The sequence below is a fragment of the Staurois parvus genome, unplaced genomic scaffold (assembly GCF_062004578.1).
Source record: "Staurois parvus isolate SC_StPar_1 unplaced genomic scaffold, SC_StPar_1.0 ptg001328l, whole genome shotgun sequence".
NCBI classification, from domain to species: domain Eukaryota; kingdom Metazoa; phylum Chordata; class Amphibia; order Anura; family Ranidae; genus Staurois; species Staurois parvus.
Genome location: NW_028319124.1, coordinates 5,474,972 through 5,496,794, shown reverse-complemented (window position 1 = coordinate 5,496,794; position 21,823 = coordinate 5,474,972). Strand labels below are relative to the sequence as shown.

Sequence of the window (21,823 nt, the reverse complement as noted above, 5' to 3'; positions counted from 1 at the left end):
TATTTCAAATATATGGTAATATATTTGGGAAGAATATTTTAAAAATATATTTCAAAGATATTTTTCTTCCATGTGGGCTGGCTGTAGAAAATAATGTCAAAAACAACAGCTGTAAAAACATCCAATGTGCATGAGGACTTAATTAGAAAACAATAGCTTGTAGCTACTCACAAAGGAAGGAGTATATTATGCATGTAAAACTATCCTGGGCTTGGCCAGTGGGGGGCCGGCGGTGTCCTCAGGATGGACGGGGATGGAGGCCGTCAGCTGTCAGCGGTGAGGGACGCTGGAAGCCAGCACCATAACCAGTGTGGAATGGAAGGAAGTCCGGACTCGGCGGGTGTCCAATGGGAAGGCGAGGAGAAGTCAGGTGACGCGTTTCAAAGTAATTGATTCTTCTTCAGACCTGATCGGATGTGGGGGATGTCACTCTCTTAAAGGAGGAGGGCGGACTTTGCTAGAAGATTGACAGCAATGTACTAGAGGTGGGATGAGCGGCGTGGATCGGCGGACAAGATTGGAGCACCGCAGTACACAGACAGATTAATAAAACAAGAACAATCACTGTTTCAAATTACAACAATAAATGTAGGACATAAGAGCGTAAGGCAATACAATGCAACAAATACAGTATGTATGTGTATGTATGTGAGCGTAATAGCAAAAGATGTGTTTTAAGCCATTTAGCAATAAACCTCAGGGATATAAGATGTCATGTGTGGTACTATGTTGGGCTGTGAGGGGGAAACTGAATAAATAAGAAGTTTGATAAACATAGGGACCAGATAACTAAACCGAATAAAAATGAATGTGAATAGAAATGCAAAAGAGATAAAATGCAAATACCGGTATAATGATTGCATAGGTAGGGAAAGCCAAGGACAGTTTTACATGCCTAATATACTCCTTCCTTTGTGTGTAGCTACAAGCTATTGTTTTTTAATACAGGCGTACCTCGGTTTAAGAACACCTCAGTTAATGTAATTTTCAGTTTACAAATGAAAATCCATTGAAAAGAATGCCTCGCATTATGAATTTTTTCAGAAATATGAATGGATTAATTGGTTTTCAATGCATTTACAAATTTTTTTTTTTAATCATGTCCCTGTACAGTACTATGCCTTTAAAGTGCACTTCATAAAGAGTTTTGAACAGATGAGACTTTTTTTTTTACTTTTTTCTGACCTCCGGAATGGATTAATTGGTTTTCAATGCATTTACAAATTTTTTTTTTTAATCATGTCCCTGTATGCCTTTAAAGTGCACTTTATAAAGAGTTTTGAACAGATAAAACTTTTTTTGACTTTTTTCTGGCCTCCATAATGAATGAATTGGTTTTCAATGCATTTACGAATGAATTTTTAATCATGTCCCTGTACAGTATTTATGCCTTTAAAGTGCACTTTATAAAGAGTTTTGAACAGATAAAAAACTTTTTTTCTGACCTCCGGAACAGATCAATTGGTTTTCATTGCATTCCTATGGGAAGCCGCATTTCGGTTTATGAATTTTTTACAATACGAAAAGTCCCACGGAACAAATTAAATTTGTAAACCGAGGTACGCCAGTAAATGGTTTTAACTCTCAGCACTTAGATTGGCACCCCCTTGTGTCCTTTTCAATCACTATTAACCTGCCCATTTCCAAGGGATCCATGGCATGTCCTACTACACTTGAAACCTCAGAGCTTCACCAAACACCAATGTAAACTGGCTACCTATGTGTTACTGGTGGCAAAACAAGCCATAGCGAAGGCCAGGAAACAGTTCATACCTTTTACAGAAGTTAGCCACCATCTAGATTTCTTCTTCATCAATGAAAAGCTTTCCAGCATTCTTTTAAATATGCATGGAAATTATTTTTAAATATGGACTCGTAAATCCAACATGCCCACCCTTCCATGTTAACCGCCAGTTACACATTGTTATAAATAATGAGATCCTGAGGCTCGGGTTGGGGCACTCTAGATGTCCTTCCCCACTTCTCTTTTCTTTTTCTATTTCCACTCTCATTATTTTTCTAGGCTCTTCCGTAGGGATGATCTAGGAATGAATATCTCTTCCTATGTATTTTCCTGTTATGATTTTTTAACAGTGATGTTTTCACAGTAATATCGTATCCATCTACGCCTGCTTTTGTGATACTGGCGTATGGATTTTCTCTTGTTGTTCATATTGTTTCCAATGCTATCAATGTACCTTTGATATGACAAATATTTTGTTACCAGTTACAGTCCGTGTCCATGAGGTACTATTGCTCTTGACTCACAAGTTTTTGTGCTCTTATCAGTATACTTGTTAGCGGTAACAAATGTATATCTTACAAAATTAATTAAAAAAATGCATTGAAAGGAAAAAATGCAATTAAAATATATGTAAATCCAGTTACTTGCATATAGGATTTAGAAGGTTAATAGTATACTGAAAATAGTTTTTACTCTATTTACATCCTATGAAGTGCAATCACTGTTTGGGTATTCAGCAGCCACTGCTGTTGTCTGAAGACCATAACTGGCAGTGCAGATACCACCATCCATGATGTTTAGTGTACATGGGGCAATCTATTGGTTTCTCTCATTTGGCCCACATAAATGCTCTTCTTTCCTTGAACAATAAATAGAAACCGTGCGCAAAGAAATAAAATTAAATCAAAGTAAATGCTGCTGTTCAAAAAAATGACTAAACATCCAACAAAACTCAAAAAGTGACACAGTGCAAAATAAAAAGATGTTAAAAAATTAGAATAAGTTCAAAAAAGCAAAGTCCCAAATTAAAGTCCAATGTCCCAAACGTTTGTGACAAAAAAAAATCTATAACACAAACTTCATAAATTTTCCAGCATGCTCACACCATCAGTGATAAATCATTTGCTCCACACTCAGCAGATACTGTGGATACCCAAGCTGATATAGCTTTGAGAAACAAAAACAGGATTAGAGGTGGAGTGTAGTCACCTCAGATGTTGTTTCTCCCTTTAATGATTCCTTACTAAATCTCCTGTTGCAGGGTTCGCAAGAAGTATGGTGGTCTACGTGTGAAGGCTGCAGGTGGGCAGACTGTAGACTGGCCTCTCCTTGCTTTAGTGCTGTTCCTGATCCCTTTCACATGTGTGGTTTGTCTGTGCTCACCTATGTGAAAGGGGAAATAACATCTGAGGCAACTACTTTCCACCTCTAAGCTTGCTTTTGATTTATCACTGATGGTGTGAGCACGCTGGAAAATGTATAAAGTTCGTGTTATAGATTTTTTTTTTGTCACAAACATTTGGGACACTGGACTTCTTTCCTTGGCTTGTCTTGTGACTTTGTTGCAGCCTCATGCACTTTTTATGCATTGACCAACCTGAGCCAGCAAAGGCTTGCCTGATGTCTCCTCTCCATGTCTATTACTGAGTGCATGACTGATGGACATGCAGAATATCGAGGCTAATACTTACCACCTAATCCATAAAAACCAACACCACCCTTCAACCCTCCCCACCTAAATAACCACATGACTCTCTTTTTGGTGTAAAACTGGCCATAGCAGCCATTTATTTAACATAACTCTTACATAACACTTCTTACAGTACAATCAAATAATAACTGACAGTATTGATCCCAACCGGGTCCAAGGTCTTCGAAGGCACTGTTACTCACTTCAAAACTCGGCTGTATCTGACACCCAATGAAAAGGCACCCAGCCGCTACTACACCGCCTCGGGGACATTACTACAGTTACGTAGTCCCAGATACTGCCAATGAACTCCCACCTTACCAACGTGACCTTATAATTGGGAAAGAACACCCATACCTATGATGGGCCCAACCAGGGGTGGGCTGACCATTTGGAAACTCTGGCACTGCCCGAGGGCCCGGGGTCAGTAGGGGGCCCCATGATATGCCCCTGGTACCTTTTTCATAGGCTTTTTTGAGCTTGGGCAAGGACACAGGAGCCCCATGATCCCCTATTGAGGGCTGGGGTCAGTAGGGGGCTCCATGAGATGCCCCTGGTACCTTTTTCATAGGCTTTTTTGAGCGTGGGCAAGGACACAGGGGCCCCATGATCCCCTATTGCCCGGGGGCCCCATGAGTTGTCAGTCCGCCCCTGATGCTGTATGAATGCCATTCAGCCCAGAAGTGCTGTGCGCACTCACTACATTATGACGAGTCCCTGGAAAGGGGGTGAGTCTTTGACAGCTTGGAGATAACAGGTACTGGGTTTGGATGAAACTGGACATCATTAAACCTGAAAAATGAGGCAGCAGCTAGCAATGGAAGCAGCATTAGGCTTTAAGCAGTATGCTTTATTAGTTTTTTTTGTTTTTTTTTAATAGGCTTTTTTGAGTTTGGGCAAGGACACAGGGGCCCCATGATCCCCTATTGCCCGTGGGCCCCATGAGTTGTCAGTCCGCCCCTGGGCCCAACCCATAATGCACCAAATTGTCACTTCAGCACCGCCTTCAAAGACCCATGGACCCCTGCCAGCTGACATGACAAAACAAACAGACAACACCTCGGGACACAAAATGCACTTCAGGACAAGAAACAAAATCAACAAACCCATACAAAACAAACAGGACAAACACAAAGAACAAACCATAACCAAAACAAACACAACAGCAAAACAAAACAATGAAACAGCTCCAGGGAGGGAGGGCAGGAGAAACCACACCCGTGCTAGCACAAGCTCCGACTGACCTCCGACAAGACCCAACCCACCTCCAAATCCTGGCAAGACCGCCCTCAAGCTTGCATACTCCAATCAGGTGAGTAACCACCCCCCTACCTCCTGCATATACTATAACCCAAATACACGCTCCGCCTTGTCTGCACGCCCCAGCCTTGCTGGCCCTCCTTTATCTTTGCTCAGTCCAGGCCCTGACTTTCCTCTTTGCTGAGAATTCCAGCTCTGACACTTCTATTACTCCTTCTGCTGAGACTTTGTACTGCTTAGCAATTTAGACTCTTAAATCAATGATCAGACCTTGAAGAGATCGCCAGTTGCCTTGCACTGTTCATCTTAAATTTGCAGTTACCCCAACGAAACGTATTACCTGCGATTTAAGTCTCTCAAAATAATACCAGTGAAATATTCCACACACCCCATTTAAAAGAATGAAAAATAACATAACATTTACCTCCAAGTATACCTTCGCTTTTGTCGAAAAAGCTAAAAAACAAAACAATCCCTTGATCTTTTTATTTTGCAAGTTCACTCCAAAACATGGTGCTGGAAATCTGTGTTCTATGTGCGTTTTCCACATGATGTACAAAATGCACTGCAGTTGCAATCTACAACTGATGTCAATATTAAGTTTATGACACCATAAACGCTTGCTTGCGCCGGATCACATGGTACAAAATTACTATATATATATAATTTATTTTTTATTTAATATAACATTTTTTTTCTCTGTTGAGCAGCATATTGATTATATAGTAGTAGTAGATGGGCTAGAGTTTTTGATTTTGTGTTAAAAGCATACAGCTTTGTCCTTTTTGATCTTTTTGGTTTTATTTAAATGCGAGAAGGAGGAGAGGGGGGAAAAAAGAGAGAAGGGGGTTAAAGAGAAGTAGAAGAAGAGGGAATGAACTTTGTAGACAGAATAAGAATATAAGTCTGTTAATGAGCCTGTCTGTACTTTTCCCCAAAAAAGTGGAGTTTTCCTTTAGCTGATAACAGATGAAGGAAATTAGCCGTCTCCAGCCTCATCTGTTCCTCAGTATTGCATCCAAACCTGTCAGCGTTTCTGCAGGCTGCTGCGTTTTGATGGTCATAATCGCAGTTGGCCTACCCTGCAGCACACGTTTGAGTCTTGGTCCTTAAAGTAATAAAAGCAATAAGTGTACATTTTCCTGTAAATTTTCCAAATTTGGGAGGCAGTCCAGAAGAATAATATGTCTTGGAGCTGATCGGACAGAGCTGTGTTGCTCTGCATATTCTATTCCTGGCTTTAGTGCAATCCAAGATCATAATTTAAAGAGAGATTAAACTCAAAACCAAAAATGTAAACTATCATAGTTTACCAATCATTAGATGTGATGGCTGCATTACTTTTCTGTTTTTAGGCTTTTACCCCTCTGTTTTCACCTGGTGATCTGGCCAGTAGCACATCTCCTGTATTGGAGTGCCCCCACTCTGGATGAAGGAGCACAGGGGGCAGATTAAGACGGCAGCATTATCAGTCTGGGAGGAGGGGGGTGTTGGATAGACTAGCAGATTTAAATACAGTAACAAATTGAAACTGAATTCCAGCTAATACTTTATAAGTAATTACAGCAAACAGGTTTTTTCGGGATAAAGGTTTTACATAACTACAAGCTGATCTATTTCAGCACCCATGTCAGGGTTAAATGGTCTGTCTTATCCTTGTAACTGCGAGGGCTTGTTCTTTTAAAAAACAGACTAACTGGCTGGATCACCAGATGAAAAAAAAAAAGAGAGAAAACCAATTCAGCCATCACATCTAAGAATTAGTAAGCTGTAACATAATAAATGTTTGGTTTTAATACTGCTTCAATGTGAAGATTATATGTTAATCTAGCAATACAGTGTTCCAATCTTGGACTCATTTGGGTGGAAGCCACCTTCTGTATATCAGCTTCCAGGCTAAGTACATGATCTTCATCCAATTATGAAAGCAGAAGTCCTTCTTTTTACAGAACCCATGAAGTAAAGGAACAAAGGTGAGTGGCCAAGGGAGGAACCCAGGAAGCTATTGTGGGATTGATTTACTAAAACTGGAGAGTACAAAATCAGCCAATCAGCTTCTAACTTCAGCTTGTTCAGTTAAGCTTTGGCAATAAAACCTGGAAGCTGATTGGTTTCTATACAGAGCTGCACCAGATCTTGCACTCTCCGGTTATAGTAAATCTCCAGTGTGTGTTCACAGGTTTAAATCCATACGATACAAATCTCAGTATGTACAGAACTATTGCTATGTATTGATTTCACTTTATACATTTTCATTCAAAACAGCGTCCCTGTGAAGTCATGCTCTGATGGTGACTAGAAGAAATAGACCATCTCATAGCCACTGATGTTCGCGGTATATGTTGGTGGCCAATTGTAAATCAGTGCTGATTCCTCCTCTTTAGCATTTGGAAAGTGATTTGAGTTTTTCCTGGCTATAATACAAAAAGGGAAAATTGCGTAATAATATTAACAAAGACATTTTTCACATATGAAAAGTCTAGTTAAACTGAGTTCTCTTACAACATCGGGCACTTTTGTATCAAATGTCTCCAAGCAACAAGCAATTCAGTACACTGCTCATGCATTCTAACTGCAACTGTGCTGGCATTTACCTCAATTGGACTGTAATAAATACCTGTCTGACAGATTAAAATCCTTTGGGGGGAAGCCTCTTGTCACATGATTCTTTTCTGTGCTACCTCCCTCTCCCTTTCTAGACCATATCAATTTTTTTTTCTTTCTTTGAACTTGTTACTATAGTGAGAACCACCCTTAACTACTTCCATTAATGTCATTATCAGGTTGGTAAAAGCCATGCAGGGGCAGCTACTTGAAGGTCAGTTCCTTCTGATACAGGCAAACCCCCAGAACTACATCTCCCAAAAGCCCTTTTCCTACCCACAGTACCTGCATTCAAATCCATGCACCTACTCCTGTCTGTGCAGCCGCTGTGTCTGCATCCACTTCTATGGGCTGCCTGTACACAGTACTGAAGTGGATGCACACACAGCAAAAGAGTCTCATCATGGAGGACAGGTCTCAGCCCTTGTATGAATGAGCCCTTTAGAGTGTGCAAGGAAACTGGAGTATCCAGAGGAAACCCAATAAAGCACAGGGAGAACATGCAGGTAGTGTCCTTGTTGGAATTCAAACCAAGGACCGTAGCACTGCAAGACAGTTAACCACTGAGCCACACAAGACTGTGTTGCACCCTCACTGATTTTCATGGGCATAAATGTAACCTATGCTAGTGATGCTCAACATTTTCAAATTGTCTTAAAATGTCAGAATAAAATGTATTTAGTCTTTTATTTTATCTTATTATAATATATTTTATTCTCAACTATTGTTTAACCCTTTGAGGACCGTAAGGTTTTGGAACGCCAAAAGAATCAATTTTTTTGTTTTTAAAGTTCGTACACTTCAGTTGCTGTAACTGAGCCATTTCATGAAATAATTGGCAAAAAGCTAGATCCATTTGTTGATAAGAACTAATATTTTGACTCAAACCAAAAAAAAAAAATAGTTTTTAAGTTCTTAATCAGATGATACACGCAATTACAAACATGGGACAAATACGTCCCTTGGTCCTCAAAGGGTTAAACACTAGCTATGCTTTATAAAGAAGTTAATTGTAGTAAACCTGTTACCTTCATTAACAAAGAAGTTGGCCATATATTGTGATATCCATATTGCATTTTCAGAGTGTGGGAAGGCATAGTCTCTCTTCCACTGGAAGCGATTTACTTCTGCATGCCACTGCACTCCATAGATAGGGTAATCTCGAGCTATGGACATAGGAGAACTTAAATAGTTAACCTTACTAATCACACTCCTATTGTAAAACATAGATAGTATAGCTAAAATGTCAACTAATAAAGCATACTGCTTAAAGCCTAATGCTGCTTCCATTGCTAGCTGCTGCCTCATTTTTCAGGTTTAATGATGTCCAGTTTCATCCAAACCCAGTACCTGTTAGTCCAAGCTGTCAAAGACTCACCCCCTTTCCAGGGACTCGTCATAATGTTGTGAGTGTGCACAGCACTTCTGGGCTGAGTGGCATTCATACAGCATTATGTGCAATTGAAAGGCCACCTAGTGCTGCTCCCTAGGAAGAACAGGAAGGGCCATGACATGACATCACCAGACTAGCATAAAGACTGTTGGGAAAAGGGTATGTAGGGTTTAGCATTTTTTTTAACACATCTGAGGGGGGTTATATATAGGGTGAGTTTTAAAAGTCATTGAAAACATAAAGTTTCCATTTAAAGCCATTTTTAGAGTGGGGGAGAGTAAACATTTCTGTTAAGCCAGTTATAGATGGAGCAATTTTCTTTCATGCAACCCGCTTGATTCCCCCCCTCAACACAATCCCTGCCAGGAAAACCGTGATTACAGCTAGCAGCTATAATAGCCGCTAACAATAATCGCATCTAAAATCTGACAAGCTGGTTGTACTCAAGTTGATCGATCAGTCGACTTGGGTGCATTCAGTCTGCCCATACATGGTTCAAATCTCAGCCGGTCCCTGCTAACCCCCTCCGCTATTTGAACCATCTATGGCTGGCTTTAGTATTTGTCTATGAACCCACTGGGGAGATTTTCTCTCATTCCTTGTCCCTGTGACAGCTGTTTAAAAATGGAGAGAGCAGTAGACACTGGACAGCAATAAAAACATTATCAAAGGGCTTTACCAGTAGATGAGTGTAGGGAGTAGTGCTGGGTACAGGGGCGGACTGACAACTCATGGGGCCCCCGGGCAATAGGGGATCATGGGGCCCCTGTGTCCTTGCCCAAACTCAAAAAAGCCTATGAAAAAGGTACCAGGGGCATCTCATGGGGCCCCCTACTGACCCCGGGCCCTCGGGCAGTGCCCGGGTTTCCAAATGGTCAGTCCGCCCCTGGCTGGGTATAAAGAAAGAAGCTCCTTTTGGTGCCCATTTTGCAGCCATTGACTAGCTGATTTGTTAGTACAGAGTCACTTAAGTGATCTCCTAAAGAGTCCATAAATAATCCCCTCAGTGATATGTATCACTTTCTTGAATATGTTCTTCTTATTCAGTGATCCTCCACCACACCAGGTGAAAAACCTGCTCACCTCAAGAAAAGAAAATATGTGCTGATCTGGGTGTACTCAACTCCTCAGTCTCAGTGACACATCTTCTTATCGCCTCTCGCCTTCCACTCACTCCAACATTAGGCCAAAATTGATAGATATAAAAAGCATAAATGTGTATCCACATCCACTTCACAGCTCTGCTAGCAAGATAGTGGTGGCGTGGTAACACAGTACCGGCTCCTCCTTTCTAGACACGTTGCGCCCCCTCTCAGGGCTTCCTCAGTAGACCCATTTTCTTTTCTTGTCTTGAGGTGAGCAGGTTTTCCACCTGGTGTGGTGGAGGATCACTGAATATTACTAAAGAAGAAGACATTCGCGGAAGTGATACACGTCACTGAGGGGATTGTTTATGGACTCTTTAGTTTATCACTTGTATATGTTTTTCAGAGGAGTATTTCTGTTTTCTAACAATTATTAATTTAGAGAGTTGCGCTGCACTAGTAAATTGTGAATATATTTAGACAGTGAGGTGGAATCCACTGGTTTTATGTTCAGCAATCAATAAAGAGGTATTTAATAGTATTTTGGATTTAGGTGGGGAGTGTGATTGCACTGATTGATCATAGTTGGTTATATTTGAGTGATCTGACATCTACCAGAACTGAGATATCAATTTTAGGTCCCATTATGAATTTTGGAATATTTTTAGATAGCAGTTAAAAGTGTGCGATTGTAAATATTAGATATTGTATCACCATTGCCAGCTGGTTATGCCAACTTACCCTCAATAGTTGAAATAAATTCGACTTTGTTCTTATCTCGGTTTGTGGACAGGATCCGATAAAACTCAGATAGCTTCTTGTTGGCAAAAAAAACCTGAATATAATAATCATAAACAGAGTAAAAGAAATGGGAATTAGTAGAGAATATATCATGCTAAAGTAGTAAAACTATAGAACTATATGACTGGACGCCATGAGGCAAGATGTGAACATCTTCTACCATGTACTGTATGTCCAACCAAAACGTGTTTTTTTTATTACTAGACATTGGAAAGATTAAACACTGTTGGGTCTTACTGCTATCTAGGACTCCTTTAGAAAGATTTCCCTTCACCTACTGTCTGCTTTGAAGTTAGAAATGTTCCCTTACTTTCTGTCTGGAGAAACTGTTGTCACTAGAATCATGTATGAGTTTTTAATTAATAATAAAAAAAACACTTTTATCTGAACACTTTAAGCCTCCTCTTCAGGACACCACGTAAGGTACAAATAAAATTGTAAATGGCCCTTCTGATAAAGAAGTCTAAATCCCACATGGCCTATAGATAAAAATCTCTAAAATATAGATCAATATATTGTCAGCTCCTCACCTCTGGAGTTAGGCCAAAGTGGTGGAAATTGGCAGTTATGTTCTCTCTGGTGACAACACGGAGTAATTCTGGAGGAGCATGGCGAAACATTCTGCTGGTGGAGATGTCTGTAGAGAAAAGACTAGAACATGAACTACATTTCTACCTTGTGCTGGTAGGAATGCAATTTGCAAAACTTGCCCAACTAATTTAACTCCTAGAAATAGTGCAACAGTAAACAATGCCCTAAGCCCTAAGCTTGTGCATCAAAACCAAACTAAGTAAAAAAAATGTTGCAATCCAACTAGTGTATCCAAGTGTTCATAAATATTTATAGAAGTCCACTGTGAACTGGATAGGAGAGGCGGCCAGATAGCACATAAAGGACGTGCATTTTTCAGTTCCCCTATGTGCCGTCCAGCCGCCTCTCCTATCAATCTCCTGCATGCGGTCAGCTCTGGTATGCTCCCCCTGCCTCCCTCCCTCATCTCCTCCAGCAGCCCCCCTCCATCTCTTCTAGCGGCCCCCTCCCTCATCTCCTCTAGCACCCCTCTCCCTCTTCTCCTTCAGCACACCACTCCCTCATCTCCTTCAGTGCCCCCCCCATCTCCTCTAGCGGCCCACTGTCATTTCCTCCAGCAGCCCTCTCCCTCATCTTCTCCAGCTGCCCCCTCCCTCATCTTCTCCAGCTGCCCCCTCCCTCATCTCCTCCAGCGGCCCCCTCCCTCATCTCCTCCAGCGGCCCCCACCCTCATCTCCTCCAGCGGCCCCCTCCCTCATCTCCTCCAGCGGCCCCCTCCCTCATCTCCTCCAGCGGCCCCCACCCTCATCTCCTCCAGCGGCCCCCTCCCTCATCTCCCCCAGCAGTCCCCTCCCTCATCTCCATATGCCATCCCCAGTGCTGACAGTCCCGTCCCCCCCCCCCACACACACACAGATTGGAGAGGAGAGAGAAAGCTGCCCTTCCTCCCACCCTGTCCTCCTGTGTTTGCCCCGCCCACACTTCCAGCTAGCCTTGTGTCTTCTCTCCCCTCCTTCTTCTCTCTCTTTGTCTCCTGTTTCTCTCTCTCTTCTCTCTTTTTTTCTTTTTCCCTCTTTCCCTCCTACACAGTCCCCAATCACTTGAAGGAGCAGCATAACTCTGTCATCATGGATATAAAGATGCTCTGAGTCCCATGATGTGCTCCAAAACAAGGATTTTACAGGTAAACCAAAAATCCAATTTTTCAGATGTGCTCAGAAGTGTAGGTCCACCTGGAAAAGCAAAACAGAGCAGCCGCGATGGAAGTGGTTTATGAAATCATTATTCAACAATTTACACCTTACTGCTGTGCTTACCTTCCGTGAGGTTTAGTGGAAGCGATATGTTTTCAGCCGATGTGCTACTTAATAAGTTCTCTCCAGCTGTTAGGGCAGTGAGGACCTGGAATCCCAAACATGTCCCCCAGATAGGAAAATATATTCCAGAAGAAGCAGCCTGGTGGTAACAATTGAACCAAACACTGAGCAAAAAATATGGTCTATTTATAATTAAAAGGATAAATCAACCTGCACAAATATATTTTACCAGACACAGAGATAAAATACAAGAAGAAATATTACATGAGCTAGGTAAAAGAATTTGAGTAAACTTGTGCCTAAACTATGAACACCATTAGAGCAAGCAGTAAAGGCACTGTGCAAGCCCTCAATCATTTCTGTATCTATAGGCATTGTGGAGAAATTAGTCTTCAAAGTTTACAACTATGGCACTGAAATTCTAGCTTGTTCACTATTACTTTCTATTGCACAAGAATCTTGGCAGCCTGACAGCTCTCTAATGTAAATAATTAGCAGCTGTCCCTAAGCTGTTAGAAATGGACCACCACCCAACTTCAGAGTCTCCGCTGTGATCTTTGAGGATCTTTTTAGGATGGGTTCCTTCACAGTACACACAGTTATAAAGGTCAGGGACTCACTGTTTTAAAGCTCCTTTGGCTGCTTATTAAGATTATTCAAATAATGTCCATAATCCGGGCACAGTTCCATTTTAAGTAGCAAAAGAGGCACATCATGTTGGGCACAGGTTCCACATATACTATCAAAAAGCTAGGAGACATGACACTCTTACATTTGAAGTTGAGTCCTTCTGTTATTCCTGTGTATTTGAGGACCCTTTGACCACCATTCACAGCAGGAATCTCTTTTTTTATAATGCAATATGGGCCTGAGTGTTGTGCTTACTCACCTCAATAGACAATTTATAGAATATTCTAGCTGTCTTGGAAAAACTAGAAGTCAGAAGATCAACAGCTCCTCCTGGTAGAAGAACACTGTTAAAGAAATACACATCTATCATATCATTGTAACAAATTTCTGTAAGGTCCACATACCATCAAACTTTAAAAACATAGTACTGTCGTGACTCCTGATTTTGTTTAAAAGCGTAAGTGCAGCCAAAAGAAAAAATAGAAAAATCAGCACAAGGGACATAACTTAGTAGTTATTAGTGTCCCTTGTGCTGATATCTCTATCAGTTGAAATCCTCCTCCATCCATGCCCCCCACCCCTGCCACCATAATCTTCTGGGGAGGCAAGGGTTAATAAAACTAAGGGGCTGTCACAAGCTCTCACCAAGTGATAGTGAGCCGGACTATGCCAGCACTTGCTGCCCAGATGCTCCATTCATAGAAGCTGTACTACTAATCTATGAATGAAACAGGATTTAAGAATGGAGGACAGGTGGATGATTGAAATATCGGCCTTCTTCATTTATAGATCACATATTGACTTACTGACCGTAAGTTATTTCCCCTGTCCTGATTTTTCAGGGTTTTTTTCTATTTTGGCTTTTGTACTTAAGAAGTAGAAACATTTCCTCTTTGGTCTCTGGCCTTCCACTCACTAAAAATTTTAATGATCGGTGGAAGAAACAATAAGAGATCCCAGATTTGTCTACTGTAGTTACTAGCACATAGAGCATAGGGTCAGAGTTCGCATTCTTGCCCTGCTGTCACTGCAACAAAATTGAATACCATTCTTAGAGCACATTTCCATGTTCACTTAGCAGAGATAGATTGCCCTTTGGACAGATACTGTAGATCTGACCAGTGGTCAAAAGCTAATTCACACTTGGTGCGAGATAGAATGTCAGGAGGTTCTCAGATACATGGTACCAATGTCATCATATTTCTAGAGAACTGCCATAGTGCTAAGATACATGTGCCTTAGTGCCAGTAAGTCGCCATACTGGTGACTTATCAGAGAGATGTGCAATGTTATAGAAAGGCACTTTGGAATAGGTTTCATAGCTAGTTCCCTACTGCCACACTGCCTCTGTCTTCAAAGGCAACAGATACAAGTTCAGCCACTAATATCTATTGAGCTGAATTATATGAGCATCTTCTTCTTTTAAAGAAGCCCATTTCTCAGAAACAGCAATTTGTACTCTGGACCTGGTCTCAGTGTTTTAATGGAAAAGGGCAATGGTCAATCAGAAGCTAAGGTAAAGGGACAAAGTGGGGTTGATTTGCTAAAACTAAAGAGTGCAAAATCAGCTTCTAACTTCAGTTTGTACAATTAAGCTTTGACAATAAATCCTGGAAACTATTTGGCTTCTATGCAGAGCTGCACCAGATTTGAATCTTCAGTCAACCCCAACTCCTTTATTGTGGAAGAAACTAAATATTAAAGAGGGAACTAAAAGATTGCTCAATTGAAGGGTTTTGAATAATGATGCAAGCAGTGATGACCTGTGTGCCGGGGACAATTAACATGATCAAATTAACTCTTTCTAATATCTTGTTTAAAAAACATTGTACTTTAATATTTATATTATCTTCATCTTGCTGTAACACCATTTAAGTTAGCCAGATAGGTTGTTTGCCTTTTTTAGGCAGAGGCTGAGTAGCAGCCTGGGATGAGTCAGCCTGTGAGTAAGGCAGAAGTTCACCTCAGGTCAGGCCAGGAGGCTTTATCAGGTCAGGGTTTCTGTAGCCCTCCCACCTCTTCAGAAACCTGAGAGCTTTCAGTTGGAGGAGTGATGGATGGAAGGAGGCCCAGATCTGCATGTTTGAGGAACTTTGGCAATCCTCTGGCAAGAGGCTGGGCATGGCGACCAGGGCAATCCTCAAATGTGGCAGAGTCTGGGGAGCAAGGGCAGACTGTCAGGTGGAAGATGGACTGAGAGGAAGGCTGGAGTGAGGAGCCTGTGAGCGGGCCCCAGGGAGGGAGCCTACCTCCAGGCAGTTGCTGGAAGGGAGCATCTCCTCTGTCCCATTATCTCCTTGGGAGGACAGCCTGTGAATCAGGGAAGGAGTCAGTCCAGCATACAGCCTGAAAGCAGCCACCAACTCACCAAGCAAACAGGGAAAGACAGAATGTGTAATCCTTCACATCTGGGCCAGATAAGGGGGAGGGCAGTCAGGTGCAATAACTAGTCTGCATCCGGGACTGTTCTCAGACTACAGTTCTTGCCCCCCGCCCTTACCCAAGGAATACCCCTAGGAAGCGCGGTGAAGAGGAGGATTCATCTGGAGTCTGAGGAGGTACACCAAAGATGCTCATAAAGGAGAGACTATTTTTGTCCACATTTTTGTACATAGTTGCTCTAAGTTGTCCTCAAGTTTACAGTTCCTTTAGGCATCCCGTATACCCCTAGACCCCATCCAAGTTGTCTTCATTCATTATGAAGAAAATTGAATAGAAAATTAGGATCTCGCTTGTTAAAATTTGAAGTGTCTGACTGCCTTTTACATGCAATAACTATCACTGGTGGTGTGACATCAAACACCCTGCAATTCACGTTAAGTCTGAACTCCAGCCTTATCTTTGTAAATGTATGTACAGTATGTCTTGTATTTTGTTCCTATAACTGATATTGATTGTACATGCGGCATTTGTGTTTAGTAAATGCACATTAATATTAGTACTGGGTCAGATTCCTTAACTTTATTGCAAGAATTACACAAACAGCAGCAACTGTGATTTGCAACCATTTCTAATTGAAAAAAGTTGTGGCTTTCGTCCAAGATCTGTACCAACCAGTGCGGCTTTTATCTGACATTTGAACCCAAAACAAAAGAAAACACCAAGTATGTAATAAAAGGTATGTAATAAAATCTCAAAGGTTTTCTTAAAAAACTTCATGAACAGGTTGATGAGGGGGAGGAAAGAACCAAGGAAGGCCGAAATATAAGCCTATTAAGCTTCAGCTTTTTTTTGTGTGTTTTTTTTTCCATATCGTTTTTATGCGTTTCATACAGAGTGAAGAATTCAGTGATGTGTTTCGTACAGAGTGCAGGATTCAGCCATGTGTTTTGTACAGAGTGCAGGATTCAGGGATGCATTTTGTACAGAGTGCAGGACTCAGGGATGCGTTTCGTACAGAGTGCAGGACTCAGGGATGCGTTTCGTACAGAGTGCAGGACTCAGGGATGCGTTTCGTACAGAGTGCAGGACTCAGGGATGCGTTTCGTACAGAGTGCAGGACTCAGGGATGCGTTTCATATAGAGTGCAGGATTCGGCGATGCGTTTCGTACAGACGGCAGGATTCGGGGATGCGTTTCGTACAGACGGCAGGATTCGGGGATGCGTTTCGTACAGAGTGCAGGATTCGGGGATGCGTATCGTACAGAGTGCAGGATTTGGGGATGCGTTTCGTACAGACGGCAGGATTCGGGGATGCGTTTCGTACAGACGGCAGGATTCGGGGATGCGTTTCGTACAGACGGCAGGATTCGGGGATGCGTTTCGTACAGAGTGCAGGATTCGGGGATGCATTTCGTACAGAGTGCAGGATTTGGGGATGCGTTTCGTACAGAGTGCAGGATTCGGGGATGCGTTTCGTACAGAGTGCAAGGTTCAGAAGTTAGTTAAACCACAAAGATACCAATTAAACATTCACTAACATTCTAAAATCTTGATTAACAGCATACAGGAGCCGAGGCAAGAATGCAGGCATCAGATGGATAACAAGTGCAGCTGAGCAGGACCTGCAACAGTGTGATAGCAGCCATCTCAGAGTAAGCCAGCTTTGTATACAAAAGAAAACAGGAAGAAGAGAGGCGCCCTCTGAGTGCAGTTTGTAAGAAAACTTTTAATGAACCACAATGTTAAGACTCACAATGTAAGGAAGATAAACAAGCCCATCGGTAGACCGTTACTGTGTCGTGCAGGGGTCCATCCCGTGTGGAGCAGGCCGCTTAACCCTTTGAGGACCAAGGGACGTATTTGTCCCATGTTTTTAATTGCGTGTATCATCTGATTAAGAACTTAAAACTCTTTTTTTTTTTTTTTTTGGTTTGAGTGAAAATATTAGTTCTTATCAACAAACAACAAATGGATCTAGCTTTTTGCCAATTATTTCATGAAATGGCTTAGTTACAGCAACTGAAGTGTACGAACTTTAAAAACAAAAAAATTGATTCTTTTGGCGTTCCAAAATTTTACGGTCCTCAAAGGGTTAAGGTAATGACAGAATCCTGGGCTGCTGGGGAGAGTGGAGGGTCCCACAGTCTTGTGAGTGTCAGGTAGAATCCCAGGAAGCTGGAGGTGATCGAGAATCCAGGGCTCCGTCGTCCGACCATAACAAATAGTGCCTGTGACCAGCGTGAACCCCACGGGGCGGAAGTGACGTCACACAGGAAGAGATGCAGTGAACTGAAGGGAGGACACAAGGCTACGTGCTTGGAGCTGACTGCTCCTTCTACTGGCCTTTCTCGATCACCTCCAGCTTCCTGGGATTGTGCCTGACACCCAGCACGAGACTGTGGGACCCTCCATAGTCTACTGATAGGCTTGTTTAACTTCCTTACATTGTGAGTTTTAACATTGTGGTTCATTAAAACTTTTCTTACATACTGCACTCAGAGGGTGCCTCTCTTCTTCCTTTTTTCTTTTGTAAACAGTGTAAACACCTAGCACAGCCAGGGAATGGTGGACAAGCCGGCGGGGGTATGACTGCAATGAGAGAGAAAGTGCAGCTGTCAAGTCCAACCTGTGATGTCAGGGATGGGTGGGGCCGATATGCATTTCAGCAGCTCCACCCCCCTTTTAAAAGCAACTTGTTCATAGGAAAACAGCCAGAATTTATACAGTGCCAACCAGGAAAAAAGTGGCAAGGGGCAGGGCCAATTGGAACTATTGCATGTGCACCCACAGCAGTGTAGAATTCAGGTTTATTATACACCACTGTGGGTGCACATGCAATAGTTCCAATTGGTCCTGCTCCTTGTCACTGTCTTCCTTGGCCAGCAATGTGTAAATGCCGACTCTTTGTCTATGCAGTGCTTGCTTGGCAAAGGGGGTGGAGAAATGCATATCAGCCCCGCCCATCCCTGACATCACAGGGTGGAGTTGACAGCTACATGCTCTCTCTCATGGCAGCTGCAAGCCCCGCTGGTTTGCATGCCAGTCCTGGCTGTGCTAGATGTGTAGTGTTCACACTACTGCAGGTCCTGCTGGAAGTTAGCATATAATGAATAGACAGAGTAATGTGGGACAAAGCCCCTGTACACCGGGACCGCGGGACAAAGGTGAAAATGCGGGAAAGTCCCACCCAATCCGGGACTGTTGTGAGGTATGTAATAGTAGTACGTGTGGAAGCTCCTAAGAGACCTAGTATGTCCTAGTTCAACATGGCATTTTAACATTCACACTAAATTAACCATCTGCCTGCATACAGTATTATTGTAGTATGCACCAGCAACATATACTGAGCTCTCATCTAAACTGATCAAACATAGGACAGAAAGATATCGGTGCTCAAGCACCAACGATACATGATTCACAATTAGACTGTTAACAGCACTGTAGCAACCTATGGGAGACCAGTGAAAAGAGGGTTAAACCTGGTACTGCCAGTCAGGGCCCCCAAAGTTTGTAGAATTTGTTTGGTGTACCCCTATTTCAAAAAATCTGTTGTTCTTCCGAAGAGTGGTGTTGACCTGAAGATGCTACTTCTCATATGTGGGAGGACCATGAGAAAGCCATTTCAATGCAATAGTTTTATGTGCTATGAATAGTAACGGGTGGAAGTGCCTCCTCATCCAGGTTTCCTAATAGGTATAGCTTAGGATCTAGGTCTAAGCATGTTTGATAGGTAAGGTTAATCATGCTCACTAGGATCTGCCAGTATCCAACACGTTTGGAACATTTCCATAACATATGGAGTAAATCAGCTGGAGATCACTGACATCGCGGGCACAAAAGGGTGTCTCTACGGCCCCATTGAAATAGCTTGAGTGGAGTCCTGTATACCTTGTGAGTTATATACAATTGGGATAGTCCCTGCATAGGTGACAAGCAAACAGAGGCCACCCATTCTAGTATAGTTTGCCAGAAGTCATTAGGAATGGCACCCAAGTCTTCTCCCGCCCTCTCCTACCCAGGGTTTTTTTTCTAACTATTTTTAATGTTTGGCCTATAGAATGGATCCAACAGCCTGATCAACAATAAATATAGAAAAAAAAAAGGATTATAAACATATGAAAATATATCTCAAATTGTAAAATAAATAGGAACAGAGAACTCACCCATTGATGGAATGAAAGAGGTAGAGGTATTCAGCTTCGCTCAGATTCAACCTGAAGATCATTCACATAGTTTCATTAGATTTGAAGCACTAAGCACCCTTACAAGTCATATTAAACATGAATCACAAATCAAATGGAAAGTTCATTAATGGCTTTAAGGAAGAACATTATGTCATTAAAAGCAGGGTATTGTCTTACAAAACAGTAAACATGTTTACTGTATATTCCCCACAGGACAACAAATCATGTAATTGTAGGTAATAACAATCGAACAAAAATAGGAAAATAATTACCATTTCTGCTCCCTTCTCATTAGGAGGTATTTATACCTGACAGAATATAATCTGGGGAATTCAATAAAGGCTTCATTATAATTTATGACAGCAGGTTCTTTAAGAACTATCTGCACCTAATTCAGGATGTATTTGCTCTAGCAATGATAAACATGTGTGGCAAAGCCAGGTAGTTTTTCCTACTGAAAATTTTGAAAAATGTTGCTATGGCAGCAACAGATTCTTAAAGAATTACCACCAGTTCTTCGATTCAGAAACTGGCAGTAATTAAAGTGGAACTATCCTCACATTATATCCAGCACTGCGGTCTTCTGGAGCTCCCTGCCAACAGCTGCCATCTTCAGCTGGATCCGTTCTTGGGTACCAATCTTTGGCTATTTTCATTGGCCTGCCCGAGTTCATTCCACTCTGATTGAAATAAATTTGTACACAAAGCTGCAGGTGTGCAGTTCAGTGTACAGGTCATATAGCCAGGTAATAGAACCTAAATGCAGAAGATATGAGATTTGAAAGTTGCTTTTGAAATGAATAGCGACTATGGATCTGCCCACTGTCATGTGCTGCCAATCAAAAGACAAAGGGACCTGATGTGGAAGTAATCTCTCAGTACCCCATCAGGTTCATCCCACCGCAGTACAAAACCCCTTGGCCATGTGTCTGTCAGTGTGATGGTCACAGTGGCTGGGGGAGTGCAGGAGGGAGTGCAATGAGGAAGGAGTGTCCAGTATGGACGCTGTGACCTCAGAGCAGGTACCGACATATCCATGCTCCAGTCTCTAACAGGTACAGTACATGGATCGGCTACAAACAGACACTTTTTGTGCTGCAGCTGATGGAATTTTAAAGTGTGTTTATTAGACCCTTTATGAATTCCCCAGAGTAGGTTTAGTCTACTGCCATAATTAGAGATGAGCGAAGAAATGAAAAATTCGATTCGACTGATTCGGCGAATTCGTGGACAATATTCGATTCGAGTCGAATAAATTCGCTGTGAATTTAACTTAAAAAAGGGTGTTTCTAGGCTTCAGAGAGACTTAATATTAGTGCAGAACACTGTACCTTTAATTTAAATGCCCTTGGAGTCTGCTGGGGAAGAGAAATAATACTGTCAGTCAGTATGACATGCAGATGAGTGCCGTCGATCTTAGAATCACTGCACACTTCACTCCTTTGGCCAGTCACGGGGCCAAAACCAGTGTTTGGAGCCACAGTGTGGCGGTGGAGCCAGCAGCAATGGGAGGCCATACAGCAACCTATGACAAAATGGAAACCAGCAGGAGCGTGAGGAGACCTGAAAGTGGCACATGGCAGAGTGGGAGCAATGGGAGGCGGTACAGGGACCCAGGTCACACTGTGGGACCAGCAGCAGCGTGACCAGGCGGTACGGGGGCCCATGGCCGATATGGGGCCTGGCGGCATCAATAGAAGGCCTGTAATCTGCCAGCAACCTATGACAAAATGGACAACCGCAGGAGTGTGAGGAGATTTCAAAGTGGCACATGGCAGAGTGGAAGCAATGGGAGGCCGTACAGGGACCCAGGTCACACTGTGGGCTCAGCAGCAGCGTGACCAGGAGGTACGGGGGCCCATGGCCAATATGGGGCCTGGCGGCACCTATGGGAGGCCGCTAATCTGCCAGCAACCTATGACAAAATGGAAAACCGCAGGAGTGTAAGGAGACCTCAAAGTGGCACATGGCAGAGTGGAAGCAATGGGAGGCCGTACAGGGACCCAGGTCACACTGTGGGCTCAGCAGCAGCGTGACCAGGAGGTACGGGGGCCCATGGCCGATATGGGGCCTGGCGGCACCTATGGGAGGCCTGTAATCTGCCAGCAACCTATGACAAAATGGACAACCGCAGGAGTGTGAGGAGATTTCAAAGTGGCACATGGCAGAGTGGAAGCAATGGGAGGCCGTACAGGGACCCAG

General features: G+C 42.7%; 1 protein-coding gene across 1 annotated transcript in view; it reads right to left on the bottom strand.

Moving 5' to 3' along the window:
• Positions 1 to 3,500: 3,500 nt before the first annotated feature.
• The window catches only part of LOC149436964 (gamma-glutamyl hydrolase-like), a 65,964-nt gene continuing 47,641 nt past the window's right edge, over positions 3,501 to 21,823 (bottom strand). Inside the window, exons 4-10 of the mRNA XM_089661304.1 lie at positions 19,601 to 19,651; positions 13,314 to 13,398; positions 12,425 to 12,563; positions 11,108 to 11,214; positions 10,518 to 10,611; positions 8,327 to 8,464; positions 3,501 to 7,108 (exon numbers count right to left, since the gene is read on the bottom strand). Coding sequence (XP_089517430.1) covers positions 6,990 to 7,108; positions 8,327 to 8,464; positions 10,518 to 10,611; positions 11,108 to 11,214; positions 12,425 to 12,563; positions 13,314 to 13,398; positions 19,601 to 19,651 — 733 coding nt within the window. The 3' untranslated portion in view covers positions 3,501 to 6,989. The remainder of the gene's footprint in view (positions 7,109 to 8,326; positions 8,465 to 10,517; positions 10,612 to 11,107; positions 11,215 to 12,424; positions 12,564 to 13,313; positions 13,399 to 19,600; positions 19,652 to 21,823) is intronic.